Genomic DNA, 25,469 nt, shown 5'->3' with positions numbered 1-25,469 from the left:
TGAAATGATGTATCAAATTAAAGTAATAAACAGTCATCTCTCTATTTTCTTTGTGCTTTTTTTAATTTAAATCGTAAAAATGGAAATAAAAAAATAACTTTTTTTTCATTTAAAAAAAATGTGACAAAATACCACAACAAATTCATTTTTTTAAAGAAAAGTAGTACACTGTGTAAAGATACAACATATGAGCATTATATCATATATAAACATTCCAGCAGAAAACAGTAGCACCTTGATTCAAAGTCCTCTTATTCCATATTGTATGTACAGTATGAATGCAAGAAATCAAAGTGACTTCCAGAACTGAACACTACTAAGTAGTCTACTTTTAATGACCATAGGCCATACACTTGAACGTAAGTCAACGCCGTTATCATGACACGATAAGGATTTTATCCAGACCCACGGTATTTAATACTATTGGTCTGTGCACTCAAAAAGGAGATCAAATCAAACCTATTGTACAGCAGGTTGTTTTTCCTAACACAGTATATCAGTCAGAATATCAGAGCACTGGACATCAGTTACAAAAACCTGAGATCATCTAGAGAGATGAATCACTCCCACTTATGTATGAAATGAATGTGGCAAAACTTTCTTTCCTCGAAATCTGACAGAGGAGCAGAAGACCCAGCATTGCAAAACAGGAAACCCCTTTATGCTCCAGAGAATTATTTTAGGATAAGGTTTGAGGCACTGACGTTTGTGCTAAAACTCTTACACCACTTGGAGAAGGGTGCTTAACTATGAACTAGTTATGTTTTTGATTCAGCACTCACAAATGTCAGGCTCAAGACTAGTTTCATAACCCTTACAAATAACTGGTCTCAGTCACGATGTAAAAATAACAGCTGAAATAGTGAATCCATTTATCCAGGATTCAACCAAACAGTAACTGATCTATCATGTTGGTTATTTTTAAGCACATATACCAAACATTCTTGGCTTCCATCTTCTTAAATGTCAATGCATCTATATAGATACAAATATACGTACAATAGACATATAAGCTACGGATTCATTGCTAAATAAAACAAAATAATTATTACCACACCATGATGCTAAATGGTGCTAATAGCCAATAATGGCCAAACCAGTAACACCTTTGAGTCAAAGCAGAGCAGACAGACAAATCCAAGAGGTTTAAAATATGGTCTGGAGACTGAAAATATTTGATCCCATACTGAGTTTTGAAAATATTTGATCTCATACTATTAAGTTACGGTCCTGTGTGTGCATGGCCAAAGCTTCACACTCGTGGCTCTTCTGTTTCAGTTGAGTGGGTCTGCTCAGCATGCATGTAGTTGTTGTCTCCAACGATGACACAGTTGAGATGGGAGCCATGGATGTTGATGTTGTGAGGCTCAGCTGATGGAAGGGGAGGACAGAGAGGAGGAGGAGGAAGAGCAGAGGTCTGTGCTTCCCCCTGCTGTCTACAGCTGCAGCTGCACTTTGCCTGATCTGTAACACATGACCAAATGAAATGTTTTCACTTCTCTTCACTCTCTGATGTCAAGTACAACTACAAAAATGTGGAAATAATACAACATAACATGGTATACATTGCAGCTCAAAGTGCTTTAAATTCCTAGAAGTTGCCAAAAAAAAAAAAAAGGTTTGGCTAATACCCACCGTGCATTTGGAGCTCAGATTCCTGCATTAGAGGCTGACTTTCAGCCACTGCGGACTGGTAGGTGTTGTTCCCAATGACACAGTCCACCAGAGTGGAGTTGCTGATGTTCACAATCCAAATGGTCGATGGCGGATGCTGGAGTGCCACTGTTTGAGTGGGCCAGGGAGAGAAAAGGGAAAAGGGAAGAGAGTATGAATATGAGAAGTTCCTATTTCAGGGTGACGTAAGAGCAGAAATGCGTCATAATCACAAAGTTACTTAAAGTTCCTGGAAATGGAAGTAGCTTGTTTTGCTGACGGCTTATATGAGAGGCCACAGCAAAGAAAGTGTTGCGCTTATTCTATAGCAAATGAGATGCTAACAAAGTGGCACTGACTTACTTAGGCAACAGATTCTGTTCAAGTTATTGTAAACATGTCAACAGCTGCTGCATATAATATTGGTAGAAGCAACTGTAGGTTTCGAGAACTCAAAGGTTTATTTATCACAAACACCAGCAACATGCACTGAAATGTAATGTGGCATGCTCCTAGAGTTCTGCGAAAAGGCCAGACAAAAGAACTTTCCCTTAAATTGTAATAAAATGAAGAGATTTGGGATATGAATAAAGATACTGAACATTTTATTGTAAAAAAAAACAAAAAATGTAAAAGTAGAACGCACCTTGTGTGGTTTTATCCTCTTTAGGTTGGTGATTTAGAGCTGTAAAGACAGTGAGCAAGATAAAGTTACATTTTTACTCATGACAAGGACAATATTAGTGGTTATCATTCTAAGGGCCTGTGAATATGTCTCAATTGTCCAGGTCATTGTTACCCCCAAAGCAATTTCAGTCAAAAGCAACTGGGCAAATAACCAAGTCCAGTTGCTTTTGACTGAAATTGCTTTGGGGTTATCATTCTAAGATCACCATCATAGAAATGAATCTTACCTGGGCAGCATGTGACCTTTTCACACAGCAGAGTATCTGAGGGGCAGCAGAAGAGTTGCCAGGCTCTTCTGCAGCTCTTCCGTGCCACCCGCTGCACCACCTGGAGGATTCTCTGCATACTGGAGGCTTTACAGGCCATCGCCTAGAGGAGAGAAGCACACACCAACCCCCTTCAAGTCACAAAGATGACATCACACTCCAGAGAGCTATGCCTGGATGGTGTGAGTGGACTTTTTAGACTAACAGCAGCTATACAACCTGGTGCTCTGCTGTGGTTTTCTAGGTCACATGCACGCTCTCTTGCCCGAGATGGGGACTTTTTCTCCTTCACTGCAACTAACAATATACGGAAATGATGGTATGTCTGAGGCAAACGGTTTTTACACAAACCCAGATGTTTTATACATCTTGTGAAATGAACCATAGTCTGTGTGTATGCTAATATACTGTCTAAATTAGCAAACGACAGGTAGGTTAGGTGTGCAGGTCCTACAGTCACACGGGCAACAACACTGAAGGCAACAACACTGAAGGCAACAACACTGAAGGCAACAACAATGAAGGCAACAACAATGAAGGCAACAACAATGAAGGCAACAACAATGAAGGCAACAACACTGAAGGCAACAACACTGAAAGCAACAACACTGAAGGCAACAACACTGAAGGCAACAACACCGAAGGCAACAACACTGAAAGCAACAACACTGAAGGCAACGTCACACCTTTTTGTTCGCTGTCTTCTCTTTTGTCGCGCGCCCACTCTCTTTATGTCGCTCGTGCATCCTAGTGTATGCTACAGTGTCCAGTAAGCTAACACTAGCTCGGTTCACTCATATAAGCGACTCTGGGTGCATGGAGCTGACTCTTTGGTCACTTTTGATCAGTTGGAAATCTCGAACAAGCGATAGAAACGCAGTCGCACCCCTTTACAGGAAGTACCTCTTTCCACCCACAAATACCAGTATACTACACATATTAAGCCTACGGCAATAACATAGGGAGGAACATATTTTCAAACAGGTGTCAGGTGGGAACATATATAGACTATACATATATGTATATATATATATGCCTAAATTTGTGTTTAATCTCACCTGGTTAAAGGGCGTTGTGCCTTTCACTTTGGTAAAGTTGCTGTTATGTAAAGGACTCCGGGCTAGAGGGTCGTCCATCCTCCGTGTTGTAGAAGGCTATTATCATCCTAAAGACCAACACCGACTCATATACAGGGTTCCCCGGAAAAGCCCCGGCGCATGCGCACTTTAACTTGGGTTTTCCGTGTGGCCGATTCTCTCTCTCTGCTCTGATTCAAGTGGCACTAGCCTGCACTTGTCAGTGAGTGACACAGTAAACACCTTCTCAACATTAGATCATGTCATAATATGCATATTACCTCAAACACTGATTCTCTTAGGTGTGGACAAATGTGGCCACTCTCGCGGCCGTTTCTCCCCCTGCTCCGTGCTGGTGCCTTCACTGCCCCTCGTAAAGCCTATAGGCAGGCCTACTCTGAATTCAAGCATCGGTGAAATGCTGCACAACATGTTGGGATTTATGAAACAAATGAATGTAAGCGAAACGAAAATAATAGTACCTGTTGTATGTTGGAGCTCTTGGTCGTTAGGAAATGTAATGCCCATATGGGAGTCAGGACCACAGCCTGTATCCTGCACAGCAGCTCATACAGTCTGTGGTCAGGACCAGGGTGGAAAGTAACAAAGCAGAAGAAGAAGAATTCCTTTTATTTATCCCGCAAGGGGAATTCAATTTTTTCACTCTGTTATTATTATTATTATTATTCAGGTTACACACTCACACAGGCCCGAAATACACACATGCACAAACAGGACCTATATACATGTAATTAATGGAGAGATGTCAGAGCGAGCCTTGCTCAGCAGCACCTCGGGAATGCCCAGGAGATGAACTGGCACCTTTCCAGCCACCAGTCCACGCTCCATTCACGGTCCACACAGAGACTCGAACCGGTGACCCTCCGGTTCCTCGCCGACTCACCCTTGGACTGAGCTGCCGTCCCAAAGCATCATTTAGTAGCAGTATTTTGTTTTGTGGTAAACTTTTTTACTTTGACTCCACTACATTTCTTTAATGGCCATCATTTTTTTTTCTTCACAAAATGCAAAACTCCATAGACTGTGTTCATGCGGTTGTGCGTGCATCTTGACTGGCTAAGTGGTGTTGCCATATCTCTTCCTCATGCATGTGCTGCAGATTCAGGCTCAGGCTCAGACTCTGCAGTTGGCCATGTAGCTAGGTAGAGAGTGGTGGTTGTATGTTAGCTATGTGATATAGGTTAACAGCTACGGCAGCCATTCTGCAGGTTACACACACAACGCAGCTAAAGGCTGCCAGCCTACTGTGTAAATCACCAACGGAACGATAGCAGGCCTTCATTCTTTACATAAAAACAAATGAACATCACCTGAAACAATCAGAAACTGAAACTCAACAGGCAGCCGTGCTCTTCATGTCCCGGGGAGCTGAACATGAAAAGGTGTGTGTGTGTGTGTGTGTGTGTGTGTGTGGTGGCCCTGAGCTGCAAATCAAAACAGCAAACAGAAAAACAGGACAGCAAATCAGAAAACACAACAACAAATGACATTTGCACTTCAGAGCCACTGTAGAGGCAACACGTTGAACCCCACTGTCCATGCTCACTCACATTACTTGAGCCTTTTGAACAGTGTCTACTCTTGGACATGAGTTGATTAAGCTGTCCACAAAGCCTATTTTAGAATTATGATGCAACATTTAAAATGTCATACTTTTGTAGAAATATGATCATGTCAAAATCAACTATCTATTTCAAATGTAGACTACTAATTAGTTCCAGTCAGGTGTTTTAAGTGTTTTGGGTGATTTACAAGTCAAGTCTTGCGAATCAGAAGCAAATTAGCAAAGCAATTATAACAGGCCCTAATTCAGAGAGCAGCTCGAACAGACTGTGAGCCTGAGCCTGAGCCTGACCTCTGACTCCATCTATCCTCAGATGGATCTCTGAGTTTTCCCTTCCAGAACAGCTGATCAGTCAGTCCATTCACCTCTGAGGAGGTTGAACCTGAACATGAAAAGCCATCATCATTGGAGCTCTGATTCTATGAATCACCATGGTAACAGGTAACTGAAAGGCAGAGCCTCCATTTTTGGATGTATAGATATGAATGCATGTATGCAGACTGTGCACATTTATCTTTAAAGAAAAGAGCAAGAAGGGTTAACACCATAATGTTTTATTCAGCGTTCTCTATGAACTCATCATTTAAGAATATAGTTGTATAACATAGAGACGTAACTGACACATTGAGGTGATCATTTATTTAAATATGTATTTGAATCTTTGCTCAGCATTAGTAGCTTTATTTCAGAGGCTTCAACAGTTAGTGAAATGCTGTAAAAACAGTTCAGACCGTATGCAGATGATTTCAAACTTCATTCTGCAGCTGCACCACGATGCTGCTCACTCCGAAATATGAGTTTCTGTAGCAACAACAGACAACCCTGGCAACCAGCAACGCCCAACGCTATTGCCTGCTACAATGGAAACAGAACGTGACAGAAAGTCATTGTCAAACCCATCAAAAAAAAAAGTTTAAATATTAATTCAGACTTAATATATTTTTTAATGGAAAAGCATCACTTTCATTCTTTATCGATCTGAAATAGGGCCCAGGAGTTTATGGCACAAGTCACCTAAAGGAGGGATAATATTATACTTTTATATTATATGTTGCCTGTAACATCATCCAGCATGACCAGTTTGGCGGTGGGTCAGTGATGGTGTGGGAGGCATCACTGGAGGCCAGCGGTACTGTGACAGCAGTCAGGTATTCAATTTCAATTCAATTCAATTCAATTTTTATTTAGAGCGCCAAATCATAACCAAAGTTATCTCAGGACACTTTACAGAGTAGGCATAGACCCAGCAATTCCCCCATAGAGTACGGTGGCAACGAAAACCTTCCCTATAACAGGCAGGAACGTCGGACAGACCCAGCTCTGTGGAGGACGGACATCTGTCTGCACCGGTTGGGGACGAAGAAAAGGAGAGAGAAAGAGAGAAACACAAAGATAGACAAAAGACAGAGAGACTGACACAATCCAGAGATGCAAGCAGCCAGCGAGTAACAGTAACTATAACAATATCTATAGTAATGTGAACATGACCCACATGTTATGGCAGTCTGCATAGTAGAACAGCAGGAACCGGCACATCCAAGGTGACAGAACATGAAAATGAAAATAATTATGACAAAAATGATGAGTAGGGGCAATAGCAGCTACGATACAGCATGACATACCACTGATGGTGTTTTTATGGCTACAAATTTTATAATTTATAATTTCTAAAACTAGTGACAGAATAAATGACTAATAGTTATTGAAGTAGCAGGAAGCGTCATGCAGGACCACAGCATCGGTCTCAGGATGAAACATGAACCTGTCTGTGTTTTTAACCTAGAAACCACAGTTAGGATGCCAGTATCAGTAAGTAAGGTCTGAACCCAGGCCAAACCCACACAGCACTGTTTCTCTGCATCTATGAAGGGGGGAAACTCGTACATGTTTAAAGTATGCCAGAGTAGCCTACTGAACAGGCCTACATCACTGCTGTTAGTAACCAAAATAATTGACATGACTTGTAAAAAGCTTTGCACTTTCCTTTAAAATCCCGTCAGTTGATATTTTTATATTATTATTATTTATTAAGTTACATTTTTGACTTGTCTGATAACCTTTTACTATTGTCACTGTATCGGGGCTCTATCAGCTGTCCCTTTGCAGCCGGTGGCGTGATAGCCATTTGTCCGACTGCATGTGAAAGCAGCATGGATCCAGTGAACTAACCAGCAGGAGCAGTCAAGAGTGGAGCTGAACAGAGAGCGGGCGCAGCTTCCTGGATGGAAACAAGCGCAGGAGCAGGGCACACACACACACACACACACACGCACACACACACACACACACACACACACACACACACGCAGAATAGGGGCGAGCAGGACGTCTAGATATGTTTTTAGTTTCTCTTTAAGCCCGGGGCGTGTGTGAGAGAGGTCGTAGCAAGGCGACAGTGGACTTAGGCGGTGCCAGCGAAGGTTGTTAGGACAGCGGACCGTATCCACACATGTGCCCGTGCCACAGCGAGAGCACTGCGGCTCTGGATCTGGATCTAGACTCAGGCAGCTCCTACACCCAGCGGTCCACCACAGGCAAGGTAGGTGTCCCCTGTTCTCTGCTCATATGGCTTCTGTCTGCATCCTACAGACCACCCATTACCACACACATTTACACCTGATGATGTCATACCGTCTATGCGTCAGAGTTCTGACCCAGACGAGGATTCAACCTTGACATGGATGCAAGTGTCACTTTTCATGTGTGCCGTTTGAATGTAGGCTACTGTAACACATGAGACAGTACACTGTGGTTAGTATCAGGGTGATGCAGATGTCATAGCAAGGACTATTACTTTAGGAATATACCTTTAAATCACTGCAATCTAGTGCCATACCCACCACACTTATTGTGATTAAACAGATGAACTGGATATGAAGCTTTTTATTTTCCCACTCCATCATTTTCCTCATATTGCTGTTTCAACTTTATGTCCTCTTGTTTTAAGCTATCTCCCAAAAACACCAGTTATCAGGCCAGGAATCCAAAACGACAGACAGGGAGTGTTTGCAGCTGGATAAATGAGTTCTGCTACCCTCTCCCAGAGCACCAGACCCAGCTGCCTCCTCCCCAACACAGTGGCAGCGTGTGTAAAGGGAGCAGCAGCTTTTCACCGGGCAGATCTGGTTCTCCCTTTCTGACTCTCTGACCAACAATGATGCTTTGACACCCCCCCGCCCCCACCCCCGCCCCGGATGGAATGCCATCTAGACCTTGATCCATGAGGACTGCTAATCACTGAGTGGGCTCTGCACCTCACAACTGTTACATGTTGTTGCACACTGGGGGCGTTTTGATTCATGAATAGCTCTAACTTATTCTCATCTGTAACTGCTTGATCGGGAGCAGGGACTGCAGTCAGAGGTAGGCCTATACTAATAGACTTCTCTTTATTGAGCCCTTTGGGATGATTCCTGCAAGGAAATGTATCAAATGTAAATGTATTATTCTTTTTAAGATGATTTTGTCAAGACAGATGTGGGTCCTCCACAGAGCTGGGTCTGTCCCACGTTCCTGCCTGTTATAGGGAAGGTTTTCGTTGCCACTGTACTCTACGGGGGAATTGTTGGGTCTCTGTAAATCATAAATAAGTCATAGAGTGTGGTCTATACCTACTCTGTAAAGTGTCCTGAGATAACTTTTGTTATGATTTGGCACTGTAATTGAATTGAAATTGATTGATAGTGATACATTTTGTATTAAAACTTCAGTTTGTCAGCATTTTGTATTCAAGTTTAAGCTTACCGGCCATTTGATGATTTGTGATATGAAAACCACATTGGCAAAAAATGTGCAAGACAGACAGTGCACCGTCAACATTTCAAAATCAAAAACAAACAAACAATCAATCAATCTGTGCCACAACCAATTTCAGGTATAATGCTGTACAATAAAAAGTCTGCAAAATTAAAGTGCCTTATTTCAAAAACAAAAAATCCATCAATGCCATATTAAATCGTATAGGTTAAAGCTGTACAAAAAAAAGGTCCACACAAAATGAAAGTGCCTTTTTTAAAGCCATCACTGCTTGTGGAAAGAAACAGTTTGGACATCTAATATATTCAGGTTTAGTCCCATATGCAAACATTCAGAGGGAGCTGCCTCTAAAACAATATTTAGTCTATGGGTTACTCCTCAAACTCATTCATGCAAACTTAAATCTGTTGACGGCAATACTTTAGAATCAGACAGCCATGAGATATTGATCAATTCTACAGTTCATAGTCAATCACAGGGCCTCATATCAAAGGTGGATGACACTGGCCTGTAGTTCTGAGATCAAAAACACTTCCACCAGCCTCATTTATAGGCAGATGGTTACCTAGTAAATGTCAGGTTCCTGTAAACATTCACGTTGTTAAGGAATGAAAGGCTTAACATGTTATTAAATACACATTTGAGCAAGTCGGCTGCACAGAGACCTGTTATTTCCCCTGTGAGAGCATGGGGCTGCTCATGTTTGGACAGGACAGGACAGGCTGACAGAACTGTGGGATGACGGCTGCAGCTGGCTCAGCCTGCCTGTCTAAAAGCAGTGCAGGAGGATACATCGTGACTATGCAGAAATACCAAGGTGCACTGCTTCACAGGCTCCACTCTCAGTCTTCTGCATGTGTGCCGCGCTGCTGGTTGTACAAAATAAAAAGCCATCCCTGAAAAAATGTAGGACACTGGTGGTGGTGGTGGTGGCTGTATTGATCTAGCAGCCCCAAAGTTTGCTGCCAACTGTAACAGCCTGCTGAAATAGAGAACATTGTGTGTGGGATAAAGTGTGATTTCAACAGGCGCTCAGGCTGCACAGTGTGGTTTTAACACCACAGTTTCCTGTGTGACCCCTTTCTGTGTCCAACCACTGTTATCAACGGGATTAATCGGAAATCCCAGATTATGGGTTTATTACTCCTGCTTTTGGGATTGGTTAGAACTAAAGGGATGGTTTTTGGGTTTGGTGACTTTGTTACCCTTAAACACCAGATTAGGTTCTTATGAACCCAACTCTGTCCTCCTACCCCAGAATATGCAACCAGTGCATAATGTCTGATACTGAAAGGTCACAGCTGACATTCATGCTTGATGCCAGGATTTAACAGATTTTGTGAAATATAGTTTATTAGTATATTTGTTGTCTGTTGGCCAATTCCTTAAAGACTATGATCCAAACTAAAACATTTCAACAACTATTGCATGGATTGACACGCAGCTTTGCGCAGACATTCATGGTGCCAAGAGGATGAATCCTAGTGACTTTTTTCAGAATTTTTAAAATTTGTGGCAAAGCTTAGGTAAAATGTCTTGACAACTGAATAGATTGCCATGAAATTTGGTACACACGTTTCTGTATATCTCAATATATTTATTATGTTTATTATAATACCTCTGGTGATCTTCAGACCTTTCATCTAGCCTTATCTGCCTTTAGTGGGGCTTCAACTGACAATTCTTTTTACTATCAATGAATCTGTCGATCAGTTTCTTGATTAATGGATTGTTAAGTTGTTTGGTCTATAAAGTGGATCAGTGTTTTTAAAAGCTCAAGATGGCGTCCTCACATGTCTTGTTTTGTCCACAAGTCAAATATATTCAGTTTACTGTCATAGAGGAGGAAAGGAACCAGAAGATACTCACAAGCTGGAATCAGCATTTTGACCTTTTCTTTAAAAAAATGACTCAAAAGGATTGATTGATTTATTATCAAAACACTTGGCAATGCATTTAATAGTTGACAGCTGATTGATTAATCGCTGCAGCTCTAGTCTTAAGTGCAAATTGGCAATTGTTAGCATGCTAATATGCTAAACTAAGACAGTGAATATGGTAAAGATATCTGCTGATCATGAGTATTTTAGCGTGTCATTATGAGCGTGTTAGAAGGCCAATGTGAACTCAAAGCTTTGCATGCTCTGCTTACACGTGCATGCAGCCACACAGAGCTGATCTGATTAATCTCAAGTCAATTTATGTGAAAAGCTTTTAAAAAAACATTAATGTCATGTGAGTGAGCCTCCCTCGTTCTACCACCTGTAGGTGGTGTGCATTTAGCATGTTCCTAAAACGATCGACAATCCATTCCTGCTGTCAGACTGAACGAGGAGCTGGTCAATAACTGTAGACTCTGTAAACACACACGTTGGACTTTGCTCAAAAAACGACAAGATGACTAATCAATAATACTGCGGCAATTACTTATAATTATGTTTTACTTCATGCACCACGCAGCTTTAAACAGTGACTCATTCATCTCTCGGGTAACAAGACAAGACCAAGCAATGCCTCAGGGACAGGGTGAAGTCATCAGAGTTGGTAAACCAGTTACCAGAAGAGATGGCAGGTTCCAGAAACAGGTTGCAGTGTCGTCAGAAGGCCCGGCAGTGGTTGTGTGAACTGTAAGGAAGGTTTTTGTTGCCGTCGTACTCTACGGGGGAATTGTTGGGTCTATGTAAATGATAAATAAGTCATAGAGTGTATTCAGCCTACTCTGTAAAGTGTCCTGAGATAACCCTTGTTATGATTTGGCACTGTAAATAAAATTAATTGAATTGTAGCAAAGAAGAAGAAAAGTATTACACCTACAGCGATAAGACTAAAATAAGTGCTGTTTCTGCTTCCAGGAATATGGAGGCTGTAGCTCCCCTCCATCCCCAGCAGAAGGGCTAGAAGCAGCCTGATTCCTCCTTCCCTGCCTGCACTGCCCCCACCATGGCCAACAGGAGTCCCACACTGAGCCGGGAAGCCAGGGACTCGGCACCGGGGTCCCCTCGGGCTGGTGATAACCCCCAGCCGGGGCCTGTGACCTTCTGTAAGCTGTGCCTCAGCGAGCAGCCGTCTGCAGCCACCAGGGAGCTGCAGCGCTGCAGCTGTGTCTTCTGCACAGCGGTAAGGAAAGACAAACAGTTTCTCTCACACCTTTACAGTAGATAATGCTCATATCCAGGGTTGCCCAATGACGCTGAGATCAAACATGTGAACCTTAGTTTCTGAAACCGAGTAGGGTGCCTCCAGGCTATATTTAGATTAAATGCAAGTATGATTATCCTCCACTCATTGCTTGTGCTTTGAGTCAGTTTCTGTATGCGGTGAAGATTTCACAAAAGTGATCCAACAATAAACTTTCCTTTGGTCATTTAGGCAAATTTCCAACCTTTAAATGACTTGGAATGGGATGCTCCTTTTTTTTGCGGCACCACTTCCTGCTTAAGGTCTTAAAATAGATCATTATTTTGGCGAATCTTGCATGTTACATCTCTACTGAAATTAAGTGGTTTCAACACAGGACTGGCTTGCTCTTACATTTAGTTTTCTTTGTCTCGACAGTTAAAATAGAATAGAATAGAATAGAAATACTTTATGGATCCTAAGCTGGGAAATGGCATTTTAGCATTTTTGAAACAATTTCTTGGAATTCACAAAGATTTTTCAATCTTTATATGAGTGAAGAAGTGCTGTAACTAGAATATAGAGCTGTATGGTTTATAACAGAAGCCCGGCGGTCTACTGCTCCACTGTTCCAGTCTGATATGAGCCTGTTGTCATGGCACCTGACACACAACAGTTGCTAAATAGTTGCAGGTGTTAATCTCTGTTCAAGGTAGCTAAGTTGTCACTGTTGCACAAGGTCACACAGATAAAACACACACGCACATGTACGTAAACACACACACACACACACCCACACACACACAAAGCTCAGTTTTTGGATGAACAGTACGTCTTGGTTTATGAAAAAAGCTCACGATAAACACATAATAAGCAGTGTTCGCATACAAATGAGTCAAAAAAACACATTCCATTACTGCGATTTATTTGCTTTCCACAGAAAAGTGACACATGAATGTTTTCATTTTCTGTTCCTCAAAACTGTCTGCCTTTGCGCAATGTTTACATAGTTCCTCCTCTCCTTCCATATTTCATGGCTGAGGCAACATATGACTTTTGAGGTGTCAATGAGGAGAAGGAACTCATGTTTAAGTGACATTTAGTTTACCCTGTTTGTACAACTGATCATTTCCCTCTGCTGTCATGAGTAGATTGTCATGTTTTTGATGTGTTGTGTAATATTTCTCGCCTATGGTGGACACTAAAGATAACATGTATGAACATGATATACTGTAGAACATATTACTTTTCACTAAGCCACTATTGTACAATTCTCTCTGTTCCATTCAATATGCAGTGGAATGCTGCTGTGTTATTTCCCCCTCTCCAGTGTTTGGAGCAGTATGTTCAGCTGGCCATCGTGGAGGGTGGGGGGGCACCCATCACCTGCCCAGATATGGCTTGCCAAAAGACTGGAGTGCTCCTGGTCTCCGAGGTATGCCCTGCTTAAAACCAGTGATATGTAGGTCATGAGTGAATCCAAAAAAAGATCAGAAAATTCAAAACTAATGTTGAACTAAAAACCTGTGTATGCAAACGTTTTTGGAATATATATTTTACATATATGAAATTGGATTTTCGCTTTTGTGTGGGCTGGCTTAACTTCTATTAAGTGTTGTGAAAGTGCTGTGTACCCAGCAGCCATAATGACATTTCTGAGGGAATTATTTGAGTGTGAAGAGTAAGATGAGGTAATGTGAGCAGTCACTCAGAAAGTGAAACTCCATGAGCTGTCCCCCATCATAGATACCAGACCGCTTCAACTGCTGATTCACAAACAAATGGAACTTCTGCTCCTCAGTCGTAATGTTTTTCTTTCAACGTACAACTGTAAATACTACTCACTGGACTCCTGTCAATGTTGAATTCCTATTCCGCTTTCCAGTAGGGAATTTAGGCCGACACTGACATACAGAAAATATTACTGGAGGCAAGTAACATGCAGTGCACTCTTTAGCCTTAACTTTGGAGGAAGACATGAAGATTTTTCTCAAGCTTGCTGGCCTTAAAAAAAATTAAAATATTCTGTATTTGTAGATTTTTGCAACATCTTTGTTATTGATCACATACGGGTGTAATCTTGCCGCTTTAACTGCAACATGAGAATGGCATAATAATTGTTGTTTGGCAGCATTTTTTTATTCAGAAGATGTTGCGATCAACTGCTTTTTTCTCTCAGTGGCTATTCACAATCTACAGAGGTGTCTGAGCTCTTTCACACAGAGGGCTCGACCATGGTTGAACCAGGGTTCATTTTGTGTTTGAAAGGGTTAACCTGCGTTGACCCAGGTCGAATGGTTCGGTGAACACAGGTCAGACAGGAGACGATTTCAATGTGAATGGCACACTTCCAGGGACTCTAAGCACTGGGTAATTGGTGTGCATTTATCCCGGGTTGTAACCCAGGTGGGGATGTTGGGATTAACCTATTTTGCCATAACCACAGTTACGTAGAATAGTAGAAGCCACGGTATCTATGGTGTCCTGATTCTTGCGTGGTTGCCCTGTGAAAACAAATCTTGCGAGCCACTGTGTGTGTGTGTGTGTGTGTGTGTGTGTGTGTGTGTGTGTGTGTGTGTGTGTGTGTGTGTGTGTGTGTGTGTGTGTGTGTGTGTGTGTGTGTGTGTGTGTGTGTGTGTGTGTGTGTGTGTGTGTGTGTGTGTGTGTGTGTGTGTGTGTGTGTGTGTGTGTGTGTGTGTGTGTGTGTGTGTGTGTGTGTGTGTGTGTGTGTGGTGAAAACTTGTCTCGTGAGTCTTTCAAAAAGCTGTAAAAATGTCAGAGGGAAGTGACATTCAGTCTAATATCTGCAAGAAAAGCATCTTAAATCATCAGAGTGGAGCATTTTGGATATCTCCAAAATGACCAGGGAGTTGTTGTAGAAGATGAATATCCAGTTTGCAAAGCGTCTAAAAAAATGAGCGTCTAAAACATGTTGGAGAAAATCATCCAGCCCTTTAAGCTTAAGGCAGGGTTAACGCACACTGTGAAACTGTGATCCTTCCAATGACTAGGTGACCTGTGGATCTTGCATGAACTTTGACGTATCAGCTTCTCAGTAACTACGCAAAATAGCCTATTTTTAATCTTGACAGTTTTCCATTCGGGTTCATTTTCTAAATTCTTGCATGCACACAAAAGCGGTGTCACAGCTCGAAGTGGACCCAACATGACTGAAGCTCCTCTCTGTCCTGTGTGATTGCAGATAGCTAGCCTGGCCGCGGAGGATCAGGTGGAGCTGTATCAGCGTCTGAAGTTTGAAAGAGGTAGGTATCGTTGCGTTAGCATGCTGATGACTGGTGTCAGGCCTTGGGCTATTTCAGGTCACACTTTAGCTGGTGTCATTGCTTTAAGCAGCACCAGTGCTAAGCTTCACATGCCAGGGATAATGTGGGGCCTCCTGCTTTTTCTTATTCTGCCCTGGTCCAGTTTTACCCAGGAGGTTACTGAAACAGTGACTTTATTTAATATTACCTTCAGTCAAACCCAACATTTTCCGCAAGAAATTCACAAACAAATGATGCAAGAGTTAGATGATACTGTTCTGTTAAATCTGAAGTAACAAGTGTTTTGGTTCAAATCTATTGTTTGACCTATATGTAGCTGACTGCACCTTTGGTTGTGTAAATGTTTGTGAAGTCAGATTGTAGCTCTGTCTTGCATTGGAGGCCTGAGAACAGAAAGAGACACACTGTTGAAATAGCCTTCTGTTGACATGTACATATTACAAACTGAGGTTAGTTTGCCTTGCAGCTATATTGGTCTTTTCCAGTTGCACAGTAACAATATGCTGTGAAGTCAATATTAGTAGTTGTTTACTCCGGCCATGAATCATAAGCCTCATAATATTGGAAGCATAAAGAAGTGCAAAGTCCAGGCTGTTTCACAACAGTGTTTTCCTTCTGTTATGAATCACAATCAAAGTATAAGCTGGTGAAAGATCATGAAAGCTCCAGTTTTTGTTTCTGTTTCATGCAAGATTAATTTCTTTTGCACATTTGTATTCATATCCTTCTGTCCATGTAAGGTACTTAGAAGGTTGTTTGCCTGTGTATAAATTGGACACATTCATGTCCCCCTCAGGATAAATTGTTTGGTGATGCTCTGACTTTTCTTTTAGAATCGTCTTCATACCAGAAAAACTAATAATCAGTCAGCCTCAGCTGTACTTGTGTTTAGTACTCATTTGTGAATGTTAGCATGCTAACACACTCAACTAAGATGGGCAACATGATTAATATTTCTAAACATCAGCATGTTAGTTTCATTTTTTTTTTTTTAACATGCTCACAATGAGGGGGTCATCCCTATGTTACCCGGTCGCAAAAGCCTCTGCCTTCGCAGATTTATTCAGCATTTTGTTCGGGCTAGAGGTCTAAAATGTCACCCAAAAAAAAAACAAAGTGGTAAAATATGTACTGCTGTGTGTACATTTCATTGACTAAATAGACGGTAGAAAGCCTTCATCTTTAGTTCAGAATCAGATATTTATCACAGGTAACCGGAGCAACTTCCTTCTCATTCATCCCCACAGCTCCCCAGAGCTTTAAACAGTCGGACGCTCAGTTTCTACTGACTTCAATGGGGAAGCGTAGAGGGGGTTGTTCCACTGCAGCCAAATTAGACGCTCATTGGATTAATGCTGGGCTTTGTCCCGCCCATAGGACGCTCAGCGTCTCTGGGGGTCTATAGAATAGTGGGCTGGCCCGGACACTCGGCTTCTGCATGATGATTGGATGAGCTGTCTGAGGCCGAATCCTTTTTTGATTGAAGGCTTAATGAGCGAATCAGCGATCTTGAAGAATAAACATCCATCGGAGCATTTTCCAAGTTCTCCATTCCGTTGTTCTAAACTGATCCGGAGACTTTACCGATCCCCAGAGACTTTGTCTTTGTTAAAAACGACTAGCGCTGTGTTTGGAGACTCTGTTCCGTCTCTCTGCGGTTCCCGGAAAAGTCTCCTCGTTGGTACGACAAGGTCACAGATCATTTTCTTGAAAAGGAACGAAGGGTAGAATTTACATAGAAATAAACAAACACATTTATGATGCAGGCCGGGAAAATGAGCTTCCCCTCCTTGAAAGACCAGCAGCCGCCACTGTAGGCCTATTTGCCTGGGAATTCACACTGATTGTGGACAAAATAACAGACCGGGGAACTTAGGACCCTTTCTGTGAAAAGCGGGAACATCTGACCTTTTCTTAATAAAGGGTCTGATGTTCCCCTGTCACAAACAAAGCAGAAAACATAGGATCCGGGGAACGCTCCCACAATGAGAATGTTTGCATGCTGATGTTAGCTTTTAGCTTGAACCACAGCTTTTAACTATTTATACTTGTGCTTTGTGTTTAGCTGACAGAATTTAGCTCAAAGGACTGATGTGCCACTAGAGTGGCTTATGTTAATGATTTGAATTTCTTTGTTTAATAAGTTGTCTATTTCAGTTTAACTTTTGTGCTACTGAATCTGATAAGTGCCTAGTTGGTATTACAAAAAAGAGATTTATTTTTCGTACGTTACCTTATTTTACAAATATTTATTGGGATTATAGACATTATTGCATGAATGCTAACTGATTATATGAAGAAGCTATAACCAGTGAACGTTTCTTTTTTTCAGTTAAGAAATGACTTGTGATTATTACAATTATTGTCATTTCAGCTTTGAGTAATTGACTAATTGTTTAGTTCGGCATCAATTGCATCACTGATTGTACTGATATTACTGATGCAGACAGTATTACTAGAATGACTTGGGTTTAGAGAAAAGCAAAACATGCAGTTATTTAGCTTCTAACATCTGCATATACAGTTCCTTGATATCTGCTTCAGAAATGCACAATCACATCCCGACTTTGCTTTCTGCAGATGTGAAGCTGGACCCCAGTAAAGCCTGGTGCCCCGTGCTCGAATGCCAGGCGGTGTGCAGTGTGCAGCTGAGTACTGAGGGCCAGCCCACTGCTGTGCCCTGCCCGACCTGTCACGCTATCTTCTGCTCCGCATGCAGAGGGCCCTGGCAGGATGGCCATACCTGCCCTGAGCGCCAGCCCATGATGTCGCCCTCCCCCTCTCATGAAAGCAGGTCAGTTTGCCAGCTGTCCGGTCAGTCGCCCACTGCCTGCAGCCACAGAGTCTGTGCTGCACTTTGAAAATGATACTGAGAGCAGGGGGAGTGTGTGAGGAGGATACAAAGAAGCACTTGTTACTGCTGCAAACAAACTGAATCAGGCTTGCTGAATCATGGGTTTATTATCTATTATGTATTCTTTCCCTAAGCTCTTGCATGTATTACAATAAAATGTATAATGTGTATAATATTGGTTATTGATAGTGAAGGCACTGCATTCAATGGTTCTCCCCTCCCGGCTGGTGCTGCGTGGCTCAACTCTTTTTTTAATTTAATTTGTTGGATTCTGAGTGAACTTAGAGCTCCATTGGACAGACACACTTGTGCTGTGTACTTCAGTATCTGATACTGAGGAGGTAGGGTGTGACAAAGAGAGCTGGTCAGCCTGCACGTCATTGGCTGGGGGTTAAACGCCCACATGGCATTGCCAACACCCAGAAACATCCCTGTCCCTCTCTAAACAAGTCAACAGAAAATACAGGCGTGTCTGCAGATACAGAGCCCACCATACACTTCCAGTGGTGATGATTGAGAGGGATTCCTTTTTAATTAGTGTTTTAGGATAAAACTACATATCATACAACAGTTTGAATTCCATCATTTTCTTTCATGAGGAATAAAAAAAGACCTGACAGTTATTGTGGCAAGGTATTATACATGTGCTGTGTAGTTCCTTAGGTCCCAGTAGAGGCCCCGAGCTAAATGTACAATAAACATTATTTCAGGATTAATAGCGTAGTATTCCTCAGCAGTGGCATCTGTGTAGTCCCTGTTGTACAGCTACATTACTGTGCTGCTCCGAGCTGTTGCTCTGCTAGACTGAATGATGTCATTGGGGGGTCACTGACTTATACTTGAATTGCATTATTATGCGCCAAAGGGAGGAGGAGGGTGGGCACCGAGCCATGTGGACAGCACAGAAGGAGCCTGTGCACTGCAGTGGAGTAGTGGTGTCTGCAGTGAGCTGGGGACGATGGATGGAGCAGATATTATAAGTTTGAACTCTAGAGTGTAATATACATTTGACTCTGATCCTGCAGGTTTAGTCCTCAAACACAATGTTATTGTGCCAGGGCCATAGCTAGTACTTTAGAAATAAGTCTGACTAGCCAAGTGTATTGTTTTCAAGATTTTTTCACATTTTGTGGATTCATTTAATTCATTTTATGTTCCTACATAATGATCTAGTTGTCGTTTCAAAGCTCTTTGTACAGTAGCCTGATGATGACTGTAAAACTACATTTACTTTTTATCAGATTATTCAAGGGATTGTTAACTTCTTCTATCAGCATGAAGGGACATACCCGTTGCCCTAACCTTTCTTTCCCCAGCCAACACAGAAGCGGTACAGGTTGTTATGGTTTTTCACATTTATCAGTGAATGATTTCTCATCACACACGTTGGCATTTAATTGGCCATTTTTCTGGTGCTATTTTCCTGGCACTGGCACAGGGATGTTGCATTCTTAATCCCCCCTACAAAGCACCGAGTGACTTGATAGCTTTTCCATGATCACAACACTTAGCTGTCTGAGTAAAAACACAGTCGCCCTTACATGACTTTTTTAAAGTCTGCAGACGGCTTTTATCTTTATTATGAAATTGCTCTTAAATTCAAGCAAAACCAAACTATGATTTTCTCCCATGGGCAAGCAAATGATCCAACCCTCTCTTTACTCTCCATTGTGTTTCTATTCAGTCTGTTGATATAAATACCTGGACATTTGGTTGGATAAAAGTGTCAGTTTTAAACACCATATTATTAATCTTGCAATGAAATTAAAATTCAAGTAAACGCTTAGTTGCTGTCTTTTTTTGGACTCAAATCGACTTTGATGAGGCTACTATTTACCGGATTGCCTCACTGTCCACCTTGTAGCTATAAGGACCCATCATTGTACCTCATACAGCCTGTTAGGATGGCCATCCATTTCCTTGTATGTAACAACATTGGTACATTTTAGTTTATACAATTGTTTTAGGCAATGTTCCTACCTATCAAAGGCAGTCATAATCTTAGGTACAGTAAATGGCTCCAGTTCAAAGTGCCTCTTATCAGCACAGGAGCTGGTAAAACAGCCTGTTTTACTCCAAAAATGTTTTAATCTTAATATGACTAATGAGGCACTTGTGGTGCCAGCTCATTGTTTTATGGCCCACATCGTTTCTGTTCTGGTTCAGCCTGGCTGCTCTCATCATGTTTTCCTCCTGTAACAGGCAAAAAAAAAGATCCTATAAAGCCACTCCACGCTACCTGCTCAGCCCCAAGTGGCAAACGGGCAAAGTTGGGGGTGGAGACCAAATCAGAGCTAAAAGTAGAGTTAATATTGGACTATTCTCATGTTACCAAAAACTTTATGTCAAATAAATGCTAATGTGCTGAAGGTGTGAATGGGCCCTTGTTTGCCATCCAACAGCAATAGCAACTTATAAATTGTTAATAGGTCAAAATTGTGTTCACAGCTTATTGTCATGCCCACAGGCGGCCAAACTAAATGAATAAATTGGTGTAAAGATAATGCGTCTAAAAAGGCCAGAATCAGCCTTGTGCAGTTTGTTGGCAAGCATCAGGTTGTTTTCCGTGGCCCTGTATTGTCTGTACAGGATACTTCCTTCATGCCTTTGAATCCCAAAATAATGAACCCAGTTCAAAAATAGCACTGACCCATAACTCTGCTGCTAAATAAAGCCTTCACACTCGGCCTCTGGACTCTCGAGGCTTTCATGGCCTCATAGTGGGGCATGTCCAAGTGTCTTTGGAATAACACTGAACAACACATTGCTCCCGAAGGCTGAGCCATCAGCGTCTGAATGTGCCGCTGAATGATTAGACCAGATCCTGATGGGCAGGTGCGTGGCAGCCTCTGCCAACACAGTATGCATATGTGTGAATGGGTGAATGTGGCAAATAGTGTAAAAGCGCCTTGAGCGTTGGGAATACTAGAAAGGCACTAGATAAATACTAGTCCATTGACCATACTCCAAAGTGCCACGCTAAGTGCAGATGTGATGTCTCTCCTGTGTCTTTCTCCTGAAACAGGTCTCGCTCCGACAGCAACTCTGACACACCTATCAAGCAGTGTCCTATGTGTGGAATCTACATCGAGAGGAACCAAGGCTGTGCACAGATGCTGTGCAAGAGCTGCAAACACACCTTCTGCTGGTACTGTCTGCAGAATCTGGATGTGAGTCTCACACATACGCACCTCACACATGTGATGCAGGGCATTTAACACAAGCTGAAAAGTAACTTCTTAGCCACCTATTGTTTTACAGCCAAGCTCATAATATCTCAGCCTCTGCCTCACTATCTTTTTTTCAAATGTCCTTGGTGATTGCATGATAGCCGATTTCTTGTCTTAACATGAGTGTTTTATATTTACAGGGTGATATCTTCCTGAGGCATTATGATAAGGGACCATGCAGAAACAAGCTGGGGCACTCCAGGGCCTCCGTCATGTGGAACAGAACGCAGGTGAGGTCATTCAGCTGACACACAGGATTCCCTTCAGTGTTGTGATGACACTGTCGTTGTCTGAATGTGTTAGCCTGCAGAGCCAATTATCCGTGAGTGGTCAGTTATTCCGTGCATGGGTCTGATTTTACTAAAACTGTGCCATCACACTATCAGGATTGAATGTTAAAGATTTTGGAGTCTATCCCAGCTGCACTGTTTGGCTTTTGTCAAATCAATATCACACTGTTGGAATACTCTGCAGTGGGGACATTACAGGAACCTACACAGGACAGTAAAGCTTCTATTCTGGCTCATTTCTTGCAAATTTTATTGGAAATTTTAGTATAGCTGAAAACAGTGCATAACTCAACCCTTAACTTTCCTTTAAAGAGCCATAAGGTTTGTGTTAGCTCGTTGTTAGAGGTTTGTTTTCCACCTCTGTGCCCAAATAGTCCTTCATCAGACAATAATCTGAACTAATCCCAGCGCTGATCTCAAATTCCTGCCCTCTAATGACGTTGTCGGTTCAACAAAACGATTGGCGGCTAAACCTACTTTCTTTCCACGGCCCCTGCTCAGATGCCATTATCACATGATTAGCCTCAAGTTTGCAGTAAACCCTCTGACTGTGTGTCTGCGTTACTGAGTGTCTGGAGAGTCCAAGAATAACAATGCAGTTGTTTCTTGCAAAACAACTCATGACAAAGTTGGTGACGCCCTGGCCTAACAGGTCCTACAAGTTTTACAATCAGCTCGGCACAAATTCCTCTGCCAGTGTAGCTTCTTCTTATCTGCGTGTAAACACTGCGGTGGTGAAAGGACATTTAAAATGTAGTGTTCAGTGTTTGTATAATGCCGACAACGTGTATACAATACATGGCCAAAAGTACGCGGGTTTTTAATATGCTATATAATAACACACTTCAACTTGAAATGGCCAGCATGATACAATTAACTTTTATTCAGACAATGGGACATAGGCTAAGTTCCCACAGACTGGAGTGAGACGTCTTCTCGATAAAACATTGTTTGATGCGACGTCTCCAGTCTTGTGACCAATCAGAATCAAGATAACAGCATCATCTTCCTTTCCATGGATGAAGGCAACGTTTTGCGATACTACAATTTTGAGGTAGTTTTTCAGCTATGTTATATGCTGTTTAACTAACTTGCTAACCTGCTACAGTGATGTTAACTTGTCAAATCAAGTTAGTCAATAAATAAACTTTAAGTGTGTCGTGATACATTTCCCCGATGTTGGGCGCACGCTCTACCCAGTAAGCTAGAGGGTACCCCAAAGATGGACCCCTTTAACATTACACATAAACATTTGATCACTCACTCACTCATCTTCAGCCACTTATCCAGGATCAGTTCTCGGGGGCAGCAGCTCCAGCAGGGGACCCCAAACTTCCCTTTCCCGGGCCACATTAACCAGCTCTAACTGGGGGATCCTGAGGCGTTCCCAGGCCAGTGTGGAGATATAATCTCTCCACCTGGTCCTGGGTCTTCCCCGAGGCCTCCTCCCAGCTGGACATGACGGGAACACCTCCCTAGGGAGGCGCCCACGGGGCATCCTTACTAGATGCCGAAAACACCTCAACTGGCTCCTTTCAACACAAAGGAGCAGCGGCTCTACTCCGAGTTCCTCACGGATGGCTGAACTTCTCCCCCTCTCTCTAAGGGAGACTCCAGACCCCCTCCTGAGATAACACATTTTGCCCGCTTGTACCTGCAACCCCGTTCTTTGGGTCCTGACCCAGCTTTCATGACCATAGGTGAGGGTAGGAACCAAGATTGACCGGTAGATCCAGAGCTTTGCCTTCCGGCTCAGCTCTCTTTTCGCCACAACGGTGCGGTAGAACGACTACATTTGATCCGGCGTTAAGATAAAATATGGATGAGCGCCGTTTTAAGGATGTTGCTGTGTTGTCCTTCAGGTGGTGGGTATCCTGGTGGGCGTCAGCATCATCGTGCTGGTGACATCTCCGCTCCTCTTGCTAGCCTCGCCCTGCATCCTATGCTGCGTCTGCAAGCCCTGCAGTGGGAAGAAGAAGAAAAAGAAGAAGAAGAGGAAGAAGGACCTCAGCCAGCCCGACTCCTCCACGTCATAGCAGCTCCTCTTCTCATCAACCCAGGATCACTCCGCCAGTCTCATGAAGCCCGAGGAAACCAAGAGAGTGCAAGTGCTCCATCGTGGAAAAGACTGAAGTTGGAGACACAATGGAGTCGTTTTTTGTGGCTCCACAGACTGGAAGCCCTAATATCGTCGAGATCAACAAGACTTGCAGACTTGCACCTTAAAGGTTGGTGAGAGAGCTGCTCAAAAATGATTCTCGAATTGTAAGTGTGTACTTTATATGGTGGAAGTGTGAGGAGAATGAATGTAACTCACCTAGTTGTTTTCAGATGCACAACAGGTGGTAAAGAGACGGAGCGGGCGGCTGTGTGTTTACCTGGACAGGGCTGTGGCTCTCTCTCTCTCTCTCTCTCTCTCTCTCTCTCTCTCGCTCTCTCGCTCTCTCTCTCTCTCTCTCTCTCTCTCTCTCTCTCTCTCTCTCTCTCTCTCTCTCTCTCCCACACACACACACGCAGTTCAAAGTGCAATGCCACCCTCATGTGCCAGACATCATGAAGCCAAACCAGAGGTGTTAGGTGCTCAAGTGCCTCACTCTACAGTGCCTGGTGCTTGGTTGTATTTGTTTTGCCTTCCATTCTATCCTTATCTTATGCAAAAACTTTAGCATTATGGAAATGGACTCATGTCAAGATTACACAGGGTTATGTATCCCTAAACAATGCAAAACATTCTTTCACAATGGGGAAGGGCAAACGGCGTCATGCGTGCACTGTATACTCTGCATTGACATGAACTATGATAGGGCTTCAGTGGTGCACAGAGAAGTGTTTGTTGTTTCTGCCTGGCATATGTTCCAGACCAAAGGCTCTAAAGGATAGTGTGTGCTTTTCTAAAGTGTGTCAATGTGTATTTATGGTTTATGTGTGTATGGTATCCTGTTATCATTTCTACATTTCTGTTGATGTTTCTGCATCAGATATTTTATAAAAGCGCCATTGTAATTGAAATAAACATACTGTATTGAACATGCATCAGCTGGCGTTGTGTTTGCTCGTGATATTTATCATTTTATGGTTCATTTATTGCTTTTGTTTTTGAACAAAGGTCACACAAAGGTCCAGAGCAGAGTGAGAAACTAGTGATGTCCTGTGGGTGCAGATGTGCTGAAGTCATTCAAAGCTGTGGCCTCTACACTTTGTAGGTACTTTAGGTTTAATTGGATCAGTAGTGTGACTATCAAATGAAATATTTGATAAGGAAAATTAATAAAGAAAAATTACTAAAAATTGTAAAACTTTCATTTATTAAAAACTTCACACAGAGAACCTATTAAATGTAGGGCCTTGACTCACAGATTATGAGATTGAGTATTCTCAATAAACTTATCGTTAATCAAGTAAATATTAGTTATCACCAATAATTATCAAAGATAATAATAAAAATTACTCTAGTCAAACCAGAGTTCCTCGGGGCACCACCGTCATAGACGGAGTGATAACTAATATTAAAGTCTCATGTAATATATTAAACTACTAATTAAGGGTTGAACACCGATAAATGTAATTTAATCAGTTGAAGGATTTAAAAGTTCTTTTCTTAGTAGAGGGTGGCTCATTCATCTTTGTGTAATATTAAATAAACAGACATATGGTAAACACAAACATTTATT

General features: G+C 42.3%; 2 protein-coding genes across 4 annotated transcripts; one reads left to right on the top strand and one right to left on the bottom strand.

Moving 5' to 3' along the window:
• Positions 1-50: 50 nt before the first annotated feature.
• Positions 51-3,800, bottom strand: LOC310950241 (uncharacterized protein). Its single transcript, XM_083917935.1, has 5 exons — positions 3,665-3,800; positions 2,568-2,709; positions 2,300-2,338; positions 1,636-1,782; positions 51-1,464 (listed from the first exon to the last, which is right to left on the bottom strand). The coding sequence occupies exons 1-5, from the start codon at positions 3,740-3,742 to the stop codon at positions 1,253-1,255; spliced, it is 618 nt and encodes a 205-aa protein (XP_083774061.1). The 5' UTR covers positions 3,743-3,800; the 3' UTR covers positions 51-1,252.
• Positions 3,801-7,500: 3,700 nt separating this feature from the next.
• On the top strand, positions 7,501-24,829 carry rnf144b (ring finger protein 144B). 3 transcript variants are annotated; one of them, XM_083918079.1, is made up of 9 exons: positions 7,501-7,806; positions 8,215-8,630; positions 11,876-12,140; positions 13,471-13,575; positions 15,343-15,403; positions 18,005-18,218; positions 21,304-21,448; positions 21,649-21,738; positions 23,661-24,829. In XM_083918079.1, exons 3-9 carry the CDS (start codon positions 11,964-11,966, stop codon positions 23,832-23,834), a joined length of 966 nt encoding a protein of 321 aa, XP_083774205.1. In that variant the 5' UTR covers positions 7,501-7,806; positions 8,215-8,630; positions 11,876-11,963; the 3' UTR covers positions 23,835-24,829. The 3 variants fall into 3 exon arrangements, with proteins under 3 accessions (XP_083774205.1, XP_083774204.1, XP_083774206.1); XM_083918078.1 differs by lacking the exon at positions 8,215-8,630; XM_083918080.1 differs by lacking the exons at positions 7,501-7,806; positions 8,215-8,630 and adding an exon at positions 11,520-11,650.
• The last annotated feature ends 640 nt before the right edge of the window (positions 24,830-25,469 follow it).

The sequence above is a fragment of the Echiichthys vipera genome (genome assembly GCF_963691815.1).
Source record: "Echiichthys vipera genome assembly, chromosome: 8".
In the NCBI taxonomy this organism is placed as follows: domain Eukaryota; kingdom Metazoa; phylum Chordata; class Actinopteri; order Perciformes; family Trachinidae; genus Echiichthys; species Echiichthys vipera.
Note: the sequence above shows the minus strand (reverse complement) of the source record. Positions and strands in the feature narration are given on the sequence as shown.

Excerpts from the sequence above, each read along its gene's own strand:
- LOC310950241 (XM_083917935.1), bottom strand. The coding sequence starts at position 3,742 with ATGGACGACCCTCTAGCCCGGAGTCCTTTACATAACAGCAACTTTACC. Across the intron at positions 1,783-2,299 it reads AGAGGATAAAACCACACAAG|TGGCACTCCAGCATCCGCCA; the intron begins GTGCGTTCTACT and ends CCACTCAAACAG. Across the intron at positions 1,465-1,635 it reads ATCTGAGCTCCAAATGCACG|ATCAGGCAAAGTGCAGCTGC; the intron begins GTGGGTATTAGC and ends CATGTGTTACAG.
- rnf144b (XM_083918078.1), top strand. The coding sequence starts at position 11,964 with ATGGCCAACAGGAGTCCCACACTGAGCCGGGAAGCCAGGGACTCGGCA. Across the intron at positions 13,576-15,342 it reads GAGTGCTCCTGGTCTCCGAG|ATAGCTAGCCTGGCCGCGGA; the intron begins GTATGCCCTGCT and ends GTGTGATTGCAG. Across the intron at positions 15,404-18,004 it reads GCGTCTGAAGTTTGAAAGAG|ATGTGAAGCTGGACCCCAGT; the intron begins GTAGGTATCGTT and ends TGCTTTCTGCAG.